Source organism: Peromyscus maniculatus, chromosome 20 (genome assembly GCF_049852395.1).
Source record: "Peromyscus maniculatus bairdii isolate BWxNUB_F1_BW_parent chromosome 20, HU_Pman_BW_mat_3.1, whole genome shotgun sequence".
NCBI classification, from domain to species: domain Eukaryota; kingdom Metazoa; phylum Chordata; class Mammalia; order Rodentia; family Cricetidae; genus Peromyscus; species Peromyscus maniculatus.
This window is the reverse complement of record NC_134871.1, coordinates 73,375,831-73,393,011: the sequence shown is the minus strand read 5'-3', so window position 1 is coordinate 73,393,011 and position 17,181 is coordinate 73,375,831. Positions and strand designations below refer to the sequence as shown.

General features: G+C 46.3%; 1 protein-coding gene across 2 annotated transcripts in view; it reads right to left on the bottom strand.

Moving 5' to 3' along the window:
* Positions 1–5,572: 5,572 nt before the first annotated feature.
* The window catches only part of Nckap1l (NCK associated protein 1 like), a 47,026-nt gene continuing 35,417 nt past the window's right edge, over positions 5,573–17,181 (bottom strand). For both annotated transcript variants that reach the window (XM_006981792.4, XM_076556987.1), the window contains exons 24-31: positions 17,012–17,105; positions 16,780–16,862; positions 16,469–16,549; positions 13,658–13,751; positions 12,710–12,826; positions 11,887–11,996; positions 10,101–10,190; positions 5,573–5,962 (exon numbers count right to left, since the gene is read on the bottom strand). In XM_006981792.4, the coding sequence (XP_006981854.2) occupies positions 5,831–5,962; positions 10,101–10,190; positions 11,887–11,996; positions 12,710–12,826; positions 13,658–13,751; positions 16,469–16,549; positions 16,780–16,862; positions 17,012–17,105 (801 nt within the window). In that variant the 3' untranslated portion in view covers positions 5,573–5,830. The remainder of the gene's footprint in view (positions 5,963–10,100; positions 10,191–11,886; positions 11,997–12,709; positions 12,827–13,657; positions 13,752–16,468; positions 16,550–16,779; positions 16,863–17,011; positions 17,106–17,181) is intronic.

Genomic DNA, 17,181 nt, shown 5'->3' with positions numbered 1-17,181 from the left:
GCGCGCTACCACAGCCGCCTCCTCGCCTCCCTCCTCCTCCGCGGGCCAGGGCCCCCTCCCTCCGCTCCCCTCCCTCTTCCTTGGTCCGCCCGCCCGCTGGTCTAGCGCGCGGCTCAGCCACTCCTCCCCCTCGCCTAGGAGCGCAGGGGAGCCGGGGGCGCACACACTCAGGAGCGCCCAAGGGCGAGCACGCGCACGGGCACCGGGCACGAGTGACTGCTGCGTGTGCCCTGAGCAGGGGGCGGGGGGTGGGGTGGGGGGAGTGCGTGTCGACAACGCGCACAGGCGGCCCGCAGGACTTGGTGTGAATGGTGGGGTGGTTCCTCCCGAGTGTATTCAGAGTTTCTGTGGATGCACACATGTGGTCGCAAGCTTCCACGCATGGATAACTGCCCGCGTGTTCCCCGTGGTTCTTATCTCTCCCTGGGGCACCCGGAGGTGGGTGGAGTGAAGCCACAAGCCTCAGAACCTAGCTAGGCCAACCCGGCCCAGGCTCCTGTCTTTGAAAGGGAAAGTTCTGGCGGCTCCGAGAAAAGCTGGCATCCCACAGCTAGCCTCAGCTCCTACAGCGGTGTCTTCCCGACCTGCCTCTGTCGCCCACCCCACGGTTCCTCCAGACACCTGCCTGGAGGGAATTTCTCCCGGACTTAAAGCTCTGCAGAGCAAGCAGCCCCCATGCCTTCCTTAAATACCCAGTAACTGCACACAGCCAGGAAATCAGGCCTGATAGCTCGCCTCACTCGGCCTGCAGCAGTTCCAGCTAGTTTCGTTTTATTCTGCCTTCAGAGGAAGAAATTTAAGGGCTGAAGGCCCAGTGCAGAACAGCCTCTCTGCTGAATAAACATTTTGTGAAACAAGAGGATGGGATTTAAACTCAAGACCGTGTGGCGGCAAAACCTCTTCCATCCAACGGTGGAGTCTTGCTGGTACCTGTTCTATTTCTTTGTTCTCACCTACTTCGGTACTGGAGAAACTCCCATGCAATCAACAAATAGAAATAGATTCACTGACTGCAACTAACAGGTGTTTTGTTTTGTTTTAATTTCTAACATGCCACTAATCCAGGGTTCCAGAATGTGAATTTGAGTTTGGAAAGAGAGGTGATTGCAAGAAGACACACAGTCTAAGCTATTGCGAGGCTCTTTTCCCAGGCGAAGGGGGAGAAAGGAACAGAAGGGGAGTGCTAGGCTCCCATTGTGAAGGAACTGCCAGCTCAGGTCAGGACTTCTTCCTGCAGAGAACAGCCCTCAGGAAGTGCAGAGGTGGAAGGCTATGACAGAGTTGGAGATAGAGCCAAAGGTGACAAGAATCTCCTCTTCAACACACACCACGCTTCTCTCTTCTCCAGAGGAGCAGTCACAGCCAAGAGACCTCAGCGTCTGAGACCCTATCAGTCTTGCACAATGCAGCTGACAAAATTTGTGAGCAGTCTCCTTTATTTACTAAAGAAGGGGTTGTCTGGAAACTACACAAGAATTAATTGTGGATTAGGACTAGAGTTAAAAAGCTCTACCTCAGAAATTACATTAGAACTAAGGAGTTTCCAGACGTAGACAGGCAGTTCAACTAGAACAGTTAAAGGGGAAGGAAGGTTCCAGAGTGGACTTTCAATGTTTCTTGTCAACACCATGGCAGACCCAGCTCTCCAAGGCCCCTAACTCCTGACCCTTTTAAAAGAAAGGTCATTTGTAGAATCTGTCTACCTTCCTTTCCATTCAATAAGAAAAGTAAGCCCAGAAAAAATAATACAGTCCCACAGAAGTTAGCCTCAAAGTCAGAGCCGAGTCTCCCAACCTTCTAAGGCCTTTTCCACTTTTTAGCTTTCACTTTCTTTAGTTACAAGTTCTGGTGTTCAGCTTCACTCACATCCCTCTAGCTGCAGAGCAATCACATTCCAGCTTTATGAACTCCTGAAGAGACAGGAATAGTGTGGTATACTTGCAGCTTTATGAACTCCTAAAGAGACAGGAATAGTATGGTATACTTGCCCCCATTCACAGAGTCAAGAAACAGTTATTCTCTCCCTGTCTTTTCCACCTCAGCTCCCTTCCCATACCTTTCCTAGGCTCTTTCTACCCAGCCTCACTGCCCTTCCGTTCAGCTTCTGCAGAACTGCCTTGCTCTCGCCCCTTGGAAAGTCTGCCTCCTCACACACCTTGCCCCACAATCCCTTCCAACAAGCTCAGAGTTTGATAAAGACTAAAAGTGATGCTTTGGCAGCAGGTGACGGATGGATGTGATCTGCCTCCTACGGGAAAGCTATTTAAAGGGACAGCCCCACAATCCTCTCTTTCCAAAGTGACAAGAGAAAAGCCTGCTCTTCAGGCTCTACGATGCTGCAAACTCAGCTCAAGTTAACTTCTGACTTCCCCAATCTGCAACCTGGTCTGCAGCTCCTGGTTCCTGTTCAGGTGGGAGGGAGAATACCTGACAACTCACTGAGGTGTGGGGGCTGAGGAGGGGGACTCATCTTCACCTCCTTTGATGACAGATACTTGGGAGAAGCAAGAGGCCTTAGGGGGAGGAAGGCTGGAAGAACATTCTTCCCCCAACAACGTGAGCACATTCCAGCCATGTGCCAGCCTCTTCTCAAAGTCAAACTTTGTGAGGGAATAATTAACTGATCCAGGCACCTGAGTCTTAGACTACAGAAGTTGGTCCTTAGCTGGGACCACCCTTCCTTCAGGATCTGGTACTCAGTCCACATTTGCATCCTCTTTGTAAAGTGCCAGAGGGAACCCTCACTTTCGTTGGCCAGACCTCAGCCTGCACCTTGAGGCTGCCCTCTTTACCTGTCTCCTGGATAGAAAACTATGGCAGAAGAGGTTGCATCTCTGCTGCCCAAACCAAAGACAGCACTTTAGTAAGCATCTCCCTCCAGGCCTGGTGGGAGGAATAATTCCATCTCACTACTGCAAAGAAGTTAATGGAGACTTAATGAAAACACTGCACACTAATGAAGATCCTGAGACTAGAACTGACTCTCCCTGCCAAGTCAGAGCAGTTGGGGTCAGCATCCCTCCTGATAGTCACTCCTCAGTTCTTTTGGGGCCTAAGTTAAACAAACTGAGGGGTCTCAGAGCAAAAACAGGCCATAGTTGATTGTGTCCTGGGCTCTAAGTCAGAGACCCTCCTCATTAAGGAAGCAAATACCTGAAATGCTGAAGTGTCCTGATTTTTCATGCATCCATTCACTGCAGGTCATTCACCTTTCATTCCTGCCAGTAAAGGTAATTGCATCCTCACCTCTCCTCTTTGTTCCTTCTACAGTTTTCTGGATTCTATAAAGAGGCAGTCTGTCAGGCAGAAAGTCCAAGCATCAGATTTGAGTTCCAGTTCCAGTCCAACACATGACCTGATTCATTAAGTCATTTGTTGCTGATTGTGTTTTCTGGCCTACAATATGGAAGCCTTCCCTAGCTACCTTTCAAATTGTTGTAAGTATGGAAAACGCTTTGAAAAAGTATAGGTGGTAGATAAATAGATGGACATAATTACATGTCTATAAAAAGAGATTATGTCAAATTGCAAAATTTCAGGAGTGGAAAACAAATCTGTTGATGTGGGTGGGTGGGTTGCAAGGGGGAAATGGGAGTAGTTATAAAATCTGTGTGGTAATAGAGTTAACTACTCTGTGTCTTGACTGTGTCACAGATATACAAGCCTGCACATGATAGGGCTGTATATACATACACAGAGAACCAGTATAAGTAAAACTGGAACACCTGAATGAGTTCAGTGAATTATATTAATGCCCCATATCCTAGTTGTGACCAAGAACTAAAGAATTGTGAGGTGTTACCATTGGGTGAAACTGTATAAGGATAGGCAGGACCTTTCTGTATTATTTCTTACAAGTAAATGTACATAAAGTATCTTGATTTTTTTTTAATTAACAAAGGGACATTATGTCTACCTCCATTGCCTACCTTTCTAGCAATCCTCCGGGAGGTTCTTTGTAAATGAGTCTCTATGCAGATGGAGAAGGGGTCTGTATACCTCCACAAACAGAAGAACCAACTAGAGATACAGGGGTGTAGGGTCAGCAGGGTGTAACGGTATATGTCTGGAACCCCAGCACTTAGGAGGCTAATGTGGGAGGATCATGAATTTAAGGCTAGCCTGAACTACATAGCAAGACCCTGTCTCAAAAGAAAGATGTGTCTTCATCAGCTGTTCTTACAGTATCAGCAGGTCTGACACTGAATCTCCCCCTTTGCTCATAATGTCTTTTTCATAAAAAGGAAGGACCATTAGCTAAGGCCTGAAGCAAGAATCTCCGTTGTATCTATCCCTAAAGAGCACAGTTGTTACTAAAAAATGTTTGTTGATTATGGGTGTCAAAAGAAGGAAATATTGACTAACCCCAGGTCTGAAGAAATAAAAAGCAAACATCCATACACAATCCCAAAACAGCTATCAAATTGGTTTAATGAAAGCCGGATGGTTTTGCTGAAAGCCAACAATTGCTTCCTTTTCTTTTTTTTTTTTTTTTTTTTTTTTTTTTTTTTTTTTTTTTGGTTTTTCGAGACAGGGTTTCTCTGTGTAGCTTTGCGCCTTTCCTGGAACTCACTTGGTAGCCCAGGCTGGCCTCGAACTCACAGAGATCCGCCTGCCTCTGCCTCCCGAGTGCTGGGATTAAAGGCGTGCGCCACCACTGCCCGGCCAATTGCTTCCTTTTCATAGTGGAAGTATGGACATGACCCTAACTAATCAACTGGCTAATTATATTTTCCCATTCCAACTATTCTGGACCTGTGACACATATGATCTGTCACTTCAGCCCTCCCTGGCAATGAGTGTGTGAGTGAAGGATGGGGCTAGTGTTTTCTGCCATGGAGTTACTCAACCTAGTTAGATGCCATCTTAAATGCCCCAGGCTCTGTGACACTTGAAATTCTAATTGGTGCAGAAAAGGCCTAAGTTGAAACAGCTTATACTCCCTCAATTATCCCTACTCTTGGGCCCTCCAACCTAATGAGGTCTGTGAAATTTCAGATCTACAAGAGAAGTCCCTGCCTGGAGCAACAGCTGTACTCAGGCTGACTAGGGGATTTAGGGCTAAGTTAGTCCCACCCATTAGGAGGGAAAACCCACAGGAATCTGGTTCACTTGACTGTTAAGTGACCTAGGATTGATCTGGATTGTCTACCTCTGTTCTGGGTTGTGGAGACACACAAGGAAAAGCAGGTGGGGTGACAGTAGGTAGGAGAGTAAGCTGGCCATGAAACCTCTGGAGGGCACTTTCTCCCTGCCCCAGTGGGGAAAGCAGTCAAGCAGAGGTGGAGGAAGAGCCCTTCAAGGAGAAGCAGGTCTCTGTGCTGCTCTGCAGCAGTAGGAGCAGGCTGGACATTTGCTGAACACATTTGGAAAAGGAAGAGAGGAGATAATCGTCCTAATGAATGTGCAGGAGACAATAGCAGCTCCAGAGGGAGGATTATAAGCTCATTATGCTTTAATATGATGATTGATCATCTCTGCCCGCCAGCATTATCCCAGAATAGTGATGAAGGTCGGAGAGACCCATGCCTGTCAGAGCTCAAGCTGGAGTCACCAGATATATACAATATGGTTATAGGTCACTGGCTTTTTTTATTGTTAAAAATTCGTACATGTGGTTCCACACCCTTGTCCATAAACTGTCTGTCATGGCCCCAGCCCATTCCACTTCTCCATGCTTCCTCAGTCCTAGACACTCTTCCATATCCCTGTCATCAGCTGTAGGGCCTGACCCTGTCTCTCCCTGGGTACCCTCCCACTCTTCTCCCCTCTTGAAGAAATGGCTACAGCTTTCACTGTGGTGTGGCTCTTGGCACTTCCAAAAGGCCCTTCAGTGGGTACTGGCTGGCAGACGGTTCAGGTAGAAGGCCCGAGAAACCTCCCGATAGGCATTGCGTAGCAGGACGTAAGGGAAACAGGACTCCAGCATGTCCAGGGTCAAGAAGGGTGACTCCTCCACCACCTGAAACAGACAGCCAAGAGGTGAGAACTCCCAGAAGGCACCTGTGACACTGGTTTTCATCATACAGGTCCCAGGCCCTTTGTAGCTCTGAGTTCTGACACCCAGAGTTCAATGTGAACAGGTTCTGACTCACTCTTCCCTCTACTCCTTCCCTTGATTTGGCTCCCAAAGGCACTGTGTTCTGAGCTCCATTTCAATGGCCCATCCCCTCTATCAGAGCTAATGTGAAGGGTACAGAAACAGAAGGCAAGGGAAAAGAAAAACAAACCATTTTCCTAGAGTCGGGACAGCCCCCTCTTCTCCTGTCCTGAATACTAAATCACACTTGGGAAGCAGAGGCATAAGTAAAGAGGGATGGCAGTGCTTATTCATCTCAAAGCTTTGTAGCCAGGAAAAGAATCACCAAGAAGACCAAGGAAGGGGGTCCTAAAACCACACAGATCCTCTTATACTGAGTCTCAGCTTCCTCCCTTTCGCAGCACAGCACCTGGGAAGCAGTAAGGATGCTACATAAAGGACTGGGCATGATTAATTAGTTTAATTAGAAGCTTTCATGCTGTGGCAATCCCCATAGCTAAACAGAAGATAGACTGGAAGCCTAGATAAAGCTAAGGATGGAAGTAAGGATGTGAGAATAGGCAGAGAGGCCATATTCCAAAAACAGCAGCACAACCCAGGGCTGGACTGTTTCCATGTGGGTGGGAGCAGGATGTATTTCCTTAGAACCATCTTCTCTCAAGAAATCATGAGCCTAAACTAATGCTCCAGAGAGGATTCCCACATGCTCTGGCAGTCCACACAGTGGGCCTTCCCCAATACGTCTGGTGGAAGTTCTACAGATCCACTAGGGAAAGAGAATCTACCATGTCTGCCCTCACAAGTTACTCTCTCTCTCCAAAGTCCCTTCAAGTTTTACATTGGTAAGATTTTTTTATTCTCAAACACACACACACACACACACAGTACGCACAACGGCCTCAAAGGAGCAGCAACACAGCCTGGAGGAAAGAAAATCTGCTGTCAAAACCACAGCCCCAGTCAGAAGTGGTGATTCATGCCTGCAGTCCCAACACTCAAAGCTGAGGCAGGAGTACCAGGAGATTGAGGACATCCTGGGCTACATATTGAGTATCAGGATAGCCAGGGCTACATAGCAAAACCTTGTTTCTAAATAAATACATAAACAAACAAACTCACTGTTAAGTCCCAAGAGTAACAAAGAGATCTTTTCTTGGTGAGATTTCCAAGCCTCGGCCAACAGATAGGAGCATATGCAGAGAAATGAGTGACAGCTTCAAGAAGGACTACTGGCCCATAACTTCCTATTCTCTGCAAGGAGAATAGCAGGAGTCTGTGGCACTGGAAACAGCCCTAGAGACAGAGACTTGGGTTCTAGTCCCAAATCAGCCCGAATATCTTGAATTTCATTCTGGTCTTCCACATCAACGTTTAAGTCTCAGATAATGGCCAGGATCAAATGTGACTGACATCAGAGTTCTTGATTCTGAGAGTGCCATCTCCTTCCACCAGAAAACCCATGCCAGGAACAGGCTGTCAACTCTAGGGTGACAGTGCTCAGGCTGAACAGTGAGAACAGGAAGACCTCAGGGAGAGAAGTGCTGGCCAGATTGTGGGATTACACAGATAGCCTTTTAACTCGGAACACAGCACCTTCCCTCCAGTCATCTCCAGTTTCTCTGTGGAAACATTTGCATTTAAATTGCTTTTCAGTAGCTAGTCCCTCCAATCTTCACTTAGCAAAATGTGCCTGGTCCTGGCTCTGCTCCTGCTCTTCTTCCTTGGAGGCTACAAGGGGCAAGAACCTCCCCATCTTTGGGGGCAGGCATGGAGGTGGGGATCACAGCAGAGGAAGTGGGGCTAAAAGGCAATTCACAACACAGTCACCTCCCACCTCCCAGAGGAAACAGAGGCATGCTTAAGTCATCCAGAAACTAAAGTTAGCAGCAGGCACAGGGAGCTCAATTTATTGAGCACTTAATGTCTACAATGTACTTCCTCAAATATCTCCTGACTCTAACCATGCCACCGTGAGGATCATTATCCACTGTTATAGACAAAGAATCATGCTACTGCTGGGCATGAAGACATACATCTGCAATCCTAGCACTCAGAGGTTAAGGCAGGGGCATTTTGATTTGGAGGTCAGACTGAGTAACACAGTAAAACTCTGTCTCAGAAATGGGAGAAGGAAAGAAGGAGTGGGCTACAAATGCTGTGCTGGCATGTATAAAGAGAGAGCCAGAAAGAAAAGCAGCAAGGAAGGGAAGAAAGGGAGGGAGGGAGGGAGGAGAGAGGGAGGGAGGAGGGAAGGAGGGAGGGAGGAAGGGAGGGAGGGAGGGAGGGAGGAAAGGAGGGAGGGAGGGAGGAGGGAAGGAGGGAGGAGGGAGGAAGGAGGGAGGGAAGGAAGAAAGCAAGCAAGCAAGCAAGCAGGCTCTAAATGCTGTGCTTCCTATTGCACTTCTAGCATCTGCCTCCCACTGCCCTCATCTACATCCTCCTCCCTGGATCCCTCACACATCCTACATGCATATACACACCTCAAACCCATTCTTTCCTCCATCATAATAAAAGACAGGTAGGCCTTTTTCTAGCTGGAGAAACTGAGACATAGATGGCATTCAGGGCCTGAGTCTTTAAAGAAGAGAGCCTGAATGGATGGGTCCCTACATTTCTAAGCCCACATACCACATAACTAAAAAAATAAGAAATAAACTGGGTATGGTGATATATGCCTTTAATAATAGTACTCCAGAGGTAGAGGCAGGAGAACCAGAAGGTCAAGGTCATCCTTGGTTGTATATGGAGTTCAAGGCCAGCCTGGGACACATGAGGACCTCTCCCTAAGTAAATAAATAAACTTATTATGTCACACTTTCAAAACATACCTTTGTAATTCCATTGAAGTCTAAGCTTGAATTAAGAATGCATAGACTTAGGCCAGAAAGCTAACTCAGCTAATAAAAGCCCTTGCTGCCAAGCCTGAAGACCTGAGTTTGATCCCCAGGACTCACATGGTAGAAGAGAACCAACTCCTGCAAGTTGTCCTCTGACCACACATGCATCACATGTCATGTATACACACACACAAATAAATGTAAAAATATTTTTTAATTCTTAGATTCCTCAGAGTTCTGTATCCTAATAAAACAAAGGAGAAACTCGGTTTTTAGTTTAGTCCCTCTTCTTTTCTCACGTCATTTGAGGAGTTTTGTACACACAGAGAGACTTCCCTACCTGCACATCTCAGCTGCAGCCATATATCCTTGGGTAGCAGAGGCACATCCACTGTCCTCCCCAGGTCTTGGGGAAGGAGTTCTGTAGGTGAGCTAGAGAACTCTAATACCATAGATATCTTGAGTGTGTACTATGAGCTAGGGTACATCCTCTCCCAGTAGGCCAGAAGAGGGTAATGGGAAGGTTACAGGTGGTGAGAGGAGGCTTAGGGGAGGGCCTCTAGACAGACCCAGAAGCCCTACCTGCCCAACCTGGAGAATCAGACTATCAGACGAGAAAAGTGAGTAAATATGCTGAGAGGGAAACAGGTCATAAGGAAAGCACTTTAAAAAGTTAACTTTCTGCCAGATTAGAGGCAAGCACACAGCTTGAGAATCAGGGAGAAGAGATGGCATGAACTGCTTGATTCATGGCCTTACCAAGCTCTCTGCCTTATAACCAAAATTATTTCCTTCCTGGGAGCCCCATAACCAAACCTCTTTAATTCCCCTCTGTACTATCCAGTATTCTCTTCATAGCACCTTGAAGACAAATACACTGGTAGGAAGCTATCACAGAAAACCAAAAGCATACTGAATAGCCACCCAAAAAGGGCATTGCTGACCTTCTCTAAGTCAGACTCAGGAGCACTGCAAGACAAGGGATCTATGAGCCAGGGGCCAGAGAGGTCCCATTCTGCCTAGAAGTCCTTGAATGCTCTGCTCTGGAATCACAAGTCTAGAATGTTCACCAAAATGTGAGGACGGATCCAGAGGATCCGGGCAGACTTAAATTCTTAGTTAATGCTTTTGGTTGATGACATGGCAGGGACCCAAAGACCCTAAAAAGGAGTCTCCTGCTGGCCCTCCTCTCCATTCCTAGACCAACTTAAACAGATACATACCAATCGCATGAGCAGAGAAATGGATTCACGGTTTCTGGTTTTGAGCTTGTCAGTCTCCTGGCCCAGCTGCAAGAGGCTGACAGAAGCCACCTGCAGAGGAAGCATTTGTAAAGAAACAGATTTTTATGGAGGTCAGAATAGGACAGCCTCAGGCTACAGGAACTTAAGAAAAGATCAAGGAGGAGCATTAAGAAGTGCTAGGCTGTTCCTGAAGGCTCATGGTGGGAAAGTGTCAGGTCCCTACGTGTGAGAGACACACACTGCCTGCAAACTAAAATGAATCCCAATGGCTCAGCCTGCCAGTGCAGACAGGAGCTCATCAAATGCCAGGAAAGAGGGCACAGGGGGCAGGGAAGAACCTAGAACAAAGGCTGGTGATGCTGCACACCAAGAGATTAATCTTTTCCTTGGCAGTCTCTAGATACTTCCATCATCAGACTGTTTACAGCTGACTCTGTACCCCAAAGCCAGGATGGACCTCAAACACAGTGCTCCTAATATTCTCCCCAATCAACTCCCAAGGAGTTGCCATCTCCACTGCCAGGCCTCCAGAAGATCAAGGAGGTAGGTAGACATGTGAGTGACAGCCCAGGCCCAGGTAAGCTGAACTTGCAAACAAACAGGGCAAAGGGGAACAAGGAAGTGAGGTCCCTTTTCTCAAAAATCTGATGGGAATCCTCTTGATATTGAAGATGGTTAGAGCCCATTCTGTCTAGATGGTTGTCCCTGTTTAAACAGAAACCCTCTAACCAGACTACTGTCCCTGGTGTGTATTTCCAGAATAAGGGTGTATTTCCTAAAATAAGAATAAGAATAATGTGATCTGTTGTTTCTTTCTGGTAGGAGAAAAATGAGGCCTAATTCTTAACTCAGGACCATGCTTCACAAAGGAAGAGGTTTCCCATTGCTGAGAATGCTCAGGCAGGGTGAGGGTAATTGACCATGAATCAGAGTGTATGAACAGGAATCCTCCATGGGGATCCAGAGTAGAAGACTCCAGAGTCTTTTCAACTATGGAAGGATATTATTTATTCTACATTTTTCCAGAGGCAAAACTAAGATCAATGGTGATATTTACAGGGAGTCAAACTTAGGCTAAAAGCATTTTCAACAAATTCTCAATCAAAATGGACCTCACCTACACAGAATCTACTGCCTGGTTATAAACTCCAGTCCATGGAAACCCAATCCAGGGTTCTCAAAGTAAAATCCTAAGACCAAGACCACTTGTTGGGAACACTACTGCTTCATGATTTAAAACCAAGCTTGAAAACTGGTAAGTGACAGTACAGAGTAGGAAAGGCCCTTAGACAGCATGAAACTCAGCATCACTATGACTTTAATGTATCTCTGATCTTTTGGAGACCAAATTAGAAACATAAGGCTGGGCTCACCCTGAATTCTAATTCAGGAGGTCTGGGGTAGAGATCAGGAATCTATTTTAAGCAGCTCCTTAGGATATTCTGACGTGCACCAATATGATGAATCACGGATCAGTTTAATCTCTTTAGTTTATAAATGAGAAAACTGAGGCCTCAAAAGTTTGTCTGTCCAGAGGTCACGGACTTAACAGATTTTCTCATTGTCCAATGATCTCCCCAAGTATCTGGACAGAAGCTAAAGTCCCAGCTGTCAGGAAAGTTAGAAAAGTTCCTGCCTTTCACAAGTAGCCTCCACTCCTCCTGTATGAATGATGTGGGAAGTTAGACTCCAAAGATCTTGTGGTAGCAGCTATCTAGAGCTGAAGTCAAACTACTTCCACTCTTCATGGTCTAGACCCACTCACCACCAGAAACTCCTTGAGGTGAGTTTCAATGTTCTTGTTGTACAGAGTGAAGAGGGCAGCAGACACCTGTATGATGGCTTTGGTCAAACAGTGGATGTTGTTGTTGTAGCCTAGGTTAGCATGGGAAAAGGGGACACAAAGAGAATGGCAAAGTGAGCAGCCCAGGCTGGCCCTAAGAATCAATTCTCTCTCTCTCTCTCTCTCTCTCTCTCTCTCTCTCTCTCTCTCTCTCTCTCTCTCTCTCTCTCTCTCTCTCTCTCTTTCTCTCTCTCTCTCTCCCTCTCTCCCTCCCTCTCCCTCTCCCTCCCTCTCCCTCTCCCTCCCTCTCCCTCTCCCTCCCTCTCCCTCTCTCTCTGTTTCCCTCCCTCCCTCCCTCTCCCTCTCCCTCTCTCTCTTTCCCTCCCTCCCTCTTCATCCTAGACCAATCTAACTGACACCAAAATAACTAGATGATATTTGGGGACTAGAAGAAGTATGTTCCTATGGTATTTTATTGGGATAGAATTTTATGCACAAATCATTCTTAACTGCTTTTGAAACAGAAATTTATGCCTTTAAAAAGGTCTGTATGTTGGCAGGCATGGTGGCACACCCTTTAATCCCAGCATTCCAGAGGCAGAGGTAGATGGATCTCTGTGAGTTCTAGGCCATTCTGGTGTACTAAGTTAGTTCCAGGACAGCCAGGGCTACACAAGAATAACCCTGTCTCAACCCCTCCCCACAAAAAGCAGTCTGTATGTTCCAGGTAACTTGTCTTTATTCTACTTCCCTTCCCAGTGGAGACCTGAATAGCATCGGTCCTTCAAACCCACACCTTACTTACCATCCTTCTCAATGCTGTAGAAGGAAGAAGGGTCAGTGGCAAGGAGTGGGAGGGAAACAGCAAGAAAGATCAAGAGTAGGCATGCCACCTTGTACTCTTCTTCAGGAGATGAGTTATCTGGGGGGAAAGAACAGGACATGAGGAAAAGTAAGGTCAACAAACTGGAATTATCTCCTGCAAGGGTCCTACTTCACAGTATCATGATCACATGAGAAAATGTCTCTGACATGCTTTAGCATGTATTGTAGGCAAGTTAGGAATGACTGAAGGAGACAGGATTAGTACCCAGTTATAGTGAGGCCCAAGTCCTAGAGTCTCACCCCTGCCCACGGCAGAGCAAAACCCTCAAGGGCTCTGCTGACATACACCCTAGGATACCTGTTAACTTGAGAGATGGAGAAGCAGGAAGGAGAGAAAAATCCTCACTGACCAAGAAAGAAGAAAATGGGTGAACCTGGCAAATCTGAAGAACTTAGTACCAATCCCTGGGGTCAATTCTCTTCTAGGTATATATAACAACAAATGGGCCAATCAGAGAAATGTGTAATGGAATGTGTAATAGTGGTCCTGGTGAAGGACTGGAAGATGCGCATGATCACTGTGGGGAACTTGGATGCTATCCCACACAACTTAGTGCGAAACCATCTGCTATCTAGGGCTGTTCTCTCATTGATTCATTTGTGTAAATCTTATTTCCCCAACCACACCATAAGTTCCCTGAGACTTTGCTGAACAAGAGATTCTCACTCAGAACTACCTTCTTCTGTTTCATCAACAAACCTAAATAACCTCTGTGAGCATCTTCTGGAAGTTAGGGGCTATATTTTGTCTTGCCTCCCAGCTTATATCCTCTGAATTCACACCCCCAAATAAGTAATTCTTTAATATTGGTGTTCCCCTGCCCAAAAGCAGGGCACAAGCCCTTCCTTGCCCATTCTTCCATCTTACCAGCTTTCAGATTGGCAATGGCAGCTACCAGGGCTGGATCAATGTCACAGCTCACCCCTGCAGCAGATGCCAGCTCAAAGATACTCAGGGTGACCTGACAGAAAACAAAACAACATCTGGAGAGAAATTCTGGCACAGGGGAGGTACTTAGTGGAAACTCTCAGCAGCCAGGATGCCTACGTCACAGCATTTTAACTTATGGAGTACTATTATTTTTCTAGATAGTCTTTTCATATCTTTCCACAGCCTGCAGTGGAGGAAAATGCTTTAAGGAGCCGTGGAGATGACTCCCAATAAAGCGCTTATTGCACAAGCATAAGCACTGGGTTTGAATCCTAGCACCCTCATAAAAAGGAAAAAACTGTGCATAGTGGTGTACATTTATAATCCTAGCTCTGGGTCTAGAGCAAAGAAACAGGCAGATCCTGGATTTCATTGGTCAGTCAGCCTAACCAAATCAATGAGCTCCCAGTTCAATGAAAGACCCTGTCTCAAAAAATAAGATGGAGAAAAATTGAGAACACCTGGTCAATCTCTGGCTTCCATAAGCACATGTACACATGCCCACATGCACAAATGCACAAGCCCACGTGAATATACACACATACACTTTGGCATTCAACTTTATTTTCCCAAATGCTTCATTTAAATAATGCAGCTAAGGTTATTTATTCACTTGTCTCTAACTACCACTTCCTTTCTTTCATGCTTTGGTCAGGTGCGCTCTCTAACATCATTTCCTCTTCTCTGTTTACATCTAAATCATATGAATCCCTCAAGCTCAAGTCAAGTCTCATAGGCCTCCCTGATTCAGTCCAAACCCATTCTCCTTCCTTTCTTGTCCCACGAACCAAGCATTGACCATACACAGCACTTGATATTAACTGACTTTTAAGAGGATAAACAAAACCATGTGGCTTCTCCCCAAACTGATTCTAAGTTTTGAAAATCCTATGGTGTAGTGAAGGGAGAAGGCATTTTGGGAGTGGCACAAATCTCGCCTCAACTCTTACCACCATCACTTAGTCACTGTGTCTAAAAGGTTTAACCTCTTTGAGCCCCAGGATTCTCATCTGTACAAATGGGACAATGATACTTATATCAGACCATATGGGTAAAGCATCAACCCTAGTGACTAACAGAATTATGTTTTTCCACCGCTTCCTTTACTGTAACCAGATCTTTGCACTTTTCTTCATCTTCCTAGTGTTTCACATAAGGCTGAGCATATACAAATCATTCAATAAAGATTGACTCATTGATACCCAGATCCCTTGTTGTACTTAGAATTGGGTTCTCAGGATGTAACACAAATCCTGACTCCTCTTTTGAAGGTTTGTTTTGTTTCTGTTTAAACACATCTTTTTGCAAAGGCCCCACAAATGTTATAGCAGCACACCTTGTGTACAGTACCAATACAGAAGCCACATTCTGCTTAGCCCTTTATTTAAATCCCTTAGACCCACCTGCCTGTGGCTACAAGGCCAAGCAGATCAGAAACATAGTAAATTATCTGTGGTGCTGAAGGAAGAAAGGGATAGTTGACAGGTCTCATTTTCCCTTGACCTTCCTCCAGGCCATCCCCTTCCTCTACCCACCTGCCTATTTTCCCAGGAAAGCTAAGCCTAAAGATCAAACTGTCCAGATGATATGATCTAGACAAGCTCCTGACAGAATGGAGCACTCAGCCTCAACATCAGCAACTGCCAGAAACCCAGGCTATGCGTGAAATCAAAACCACCTAACAGGGGTGGCCAGCCCAGCCAAGCATAACCCATCACCTGACTCCCAGGTGATTTGAGGCATAAAAAGAAGGAAACTTCACAACTATTTTGATTTCCAAGTAAAGAAGTTCTTCTTAACATCCTACTTCAATTCTTCCTGCTCACTACTTCAGACCTCTTTCCTTTAAAGGAATCAATCATAAGAGAAATAGCCAGCTCCTTGTACCAGAAGGAACTTGTCCCCAGGCTTTGGCTATATTTCCTGAATAGCACATTTGTTTGTACTAGAGGATTCAAAAGGCAAGCTAATTCCAAAAGCGGAGGGAGTGGACAGTTAACTCCATTTGCCTGCAGAAGCTCTTCTCCCTCCCTCTCTCTCTCTTCTCTCTCTTACTCTCTCTTCCTCTTTCCTACTTTCCCTCTCCTATGCCCATGGGTACTGGAGATAGATGATAGGGGACAGAAAGTTTAAGAACTGAGAAGGATAGGCCGGGCAGTGGTGGCACACACCTTTAATCCCAGCACTCAGGAGGCAGAGCCAGGCGGATCTCTGTGAGTTCGAGGCCAGCCTGGGCTACCAAGTGAGCTCCAGGAAAGGCGCAAAGCTACGCAGAGAAACCCTGTCTCGAAAAAACAAAAAAAAAAAAAAAAAAAATTAAAAAAGAACTGAGAAGGATAAAAGGCTGTGGTGGGGAAACTCTAAGGTAGGTGGGATGGGTGGGAAAGGAAGGAACAAATCTTACAAAAAGTATTCCTGACTAAGGAGGGTACCTGCTTGCAAGGAACTTGGCATATAATTTGCATATTGTTCATTTCAAGTGAAAACCTACAGATACTACCCCTGATCTCACCTGTCTCCCCCATCCCGGAATGTTTCCCCAATTCTCTCAGAACTCCCACTTTCCTCTGTACCCCATCTGGCTCCCCAGCTCTGCCCTTTCCCTCTCCATGCCCCAAGGTCTGCCTGACCTGTTTCCCCACTCAAGTCCCAACTCTTGTTCCTGTAGAATTCTCAGAGCCCTAGCTCCCCACAGACAGTCTTTGCCCTCAGTAAGTCACCCAACTGAATCCCAAGTTGCACCCTTACCTTGATGTCTGTATCTGGAGTGACAAGCTCCTTCAGGCACTCAATAGGGCCCATGAGAAAGGGGCAGTGGGAAGAAAAAACCTGGAGAAAGAAAAGATGAGTGAGTCCAAAACCAGGTAGAAATGGACAGAAAGGGGCCTTGACTTAAGAAGCCAGCTTTCCAGCTCCCATCACCTAGGCCTGAAGGTCTCTTAAGGTCATCAATTTGAAGGACCTCTGCCAAGCTCAGCTGCCTCCTTTCCATACTTATGTTTCATGCAAATACCACCCACAGAGAGGCTTAGAGTTCTGCAACAGCCTTCCCTACTCACCTCCTGAAGTCCCTCTTGGGCCATGGCCCTAAAATTGAGAATCACCCCAATGATGGTCATTCGTTTCAGCACATTTTCAGCCCCTGAAGAGAAAGCAAGTTGTTAGAGATGAGAACAAGGGAGAATGGTGATGGTTTTTGCTTCTTCAGACCCAGCTCCTCAAAGCCCCAGCTCCTCAGAGCCCCTGTCATTCACAATGCTTCCCTCATAGCTCCTTTAGGAAAGTGTTTACCCATCAGCTGGGGCAGCAGAGATGCCATTAAGTCTGGCTTGCTGAAGTTGGATCTGATCTGAACCAGTATATCCATGTTTTCCACCACCAGCTTCTGCATTTGAACAGAGAACAGAAGCATACAGTAGGTAAAGAAGAAATCGATGCTCTATCTTCTAGCTCCCACTCAC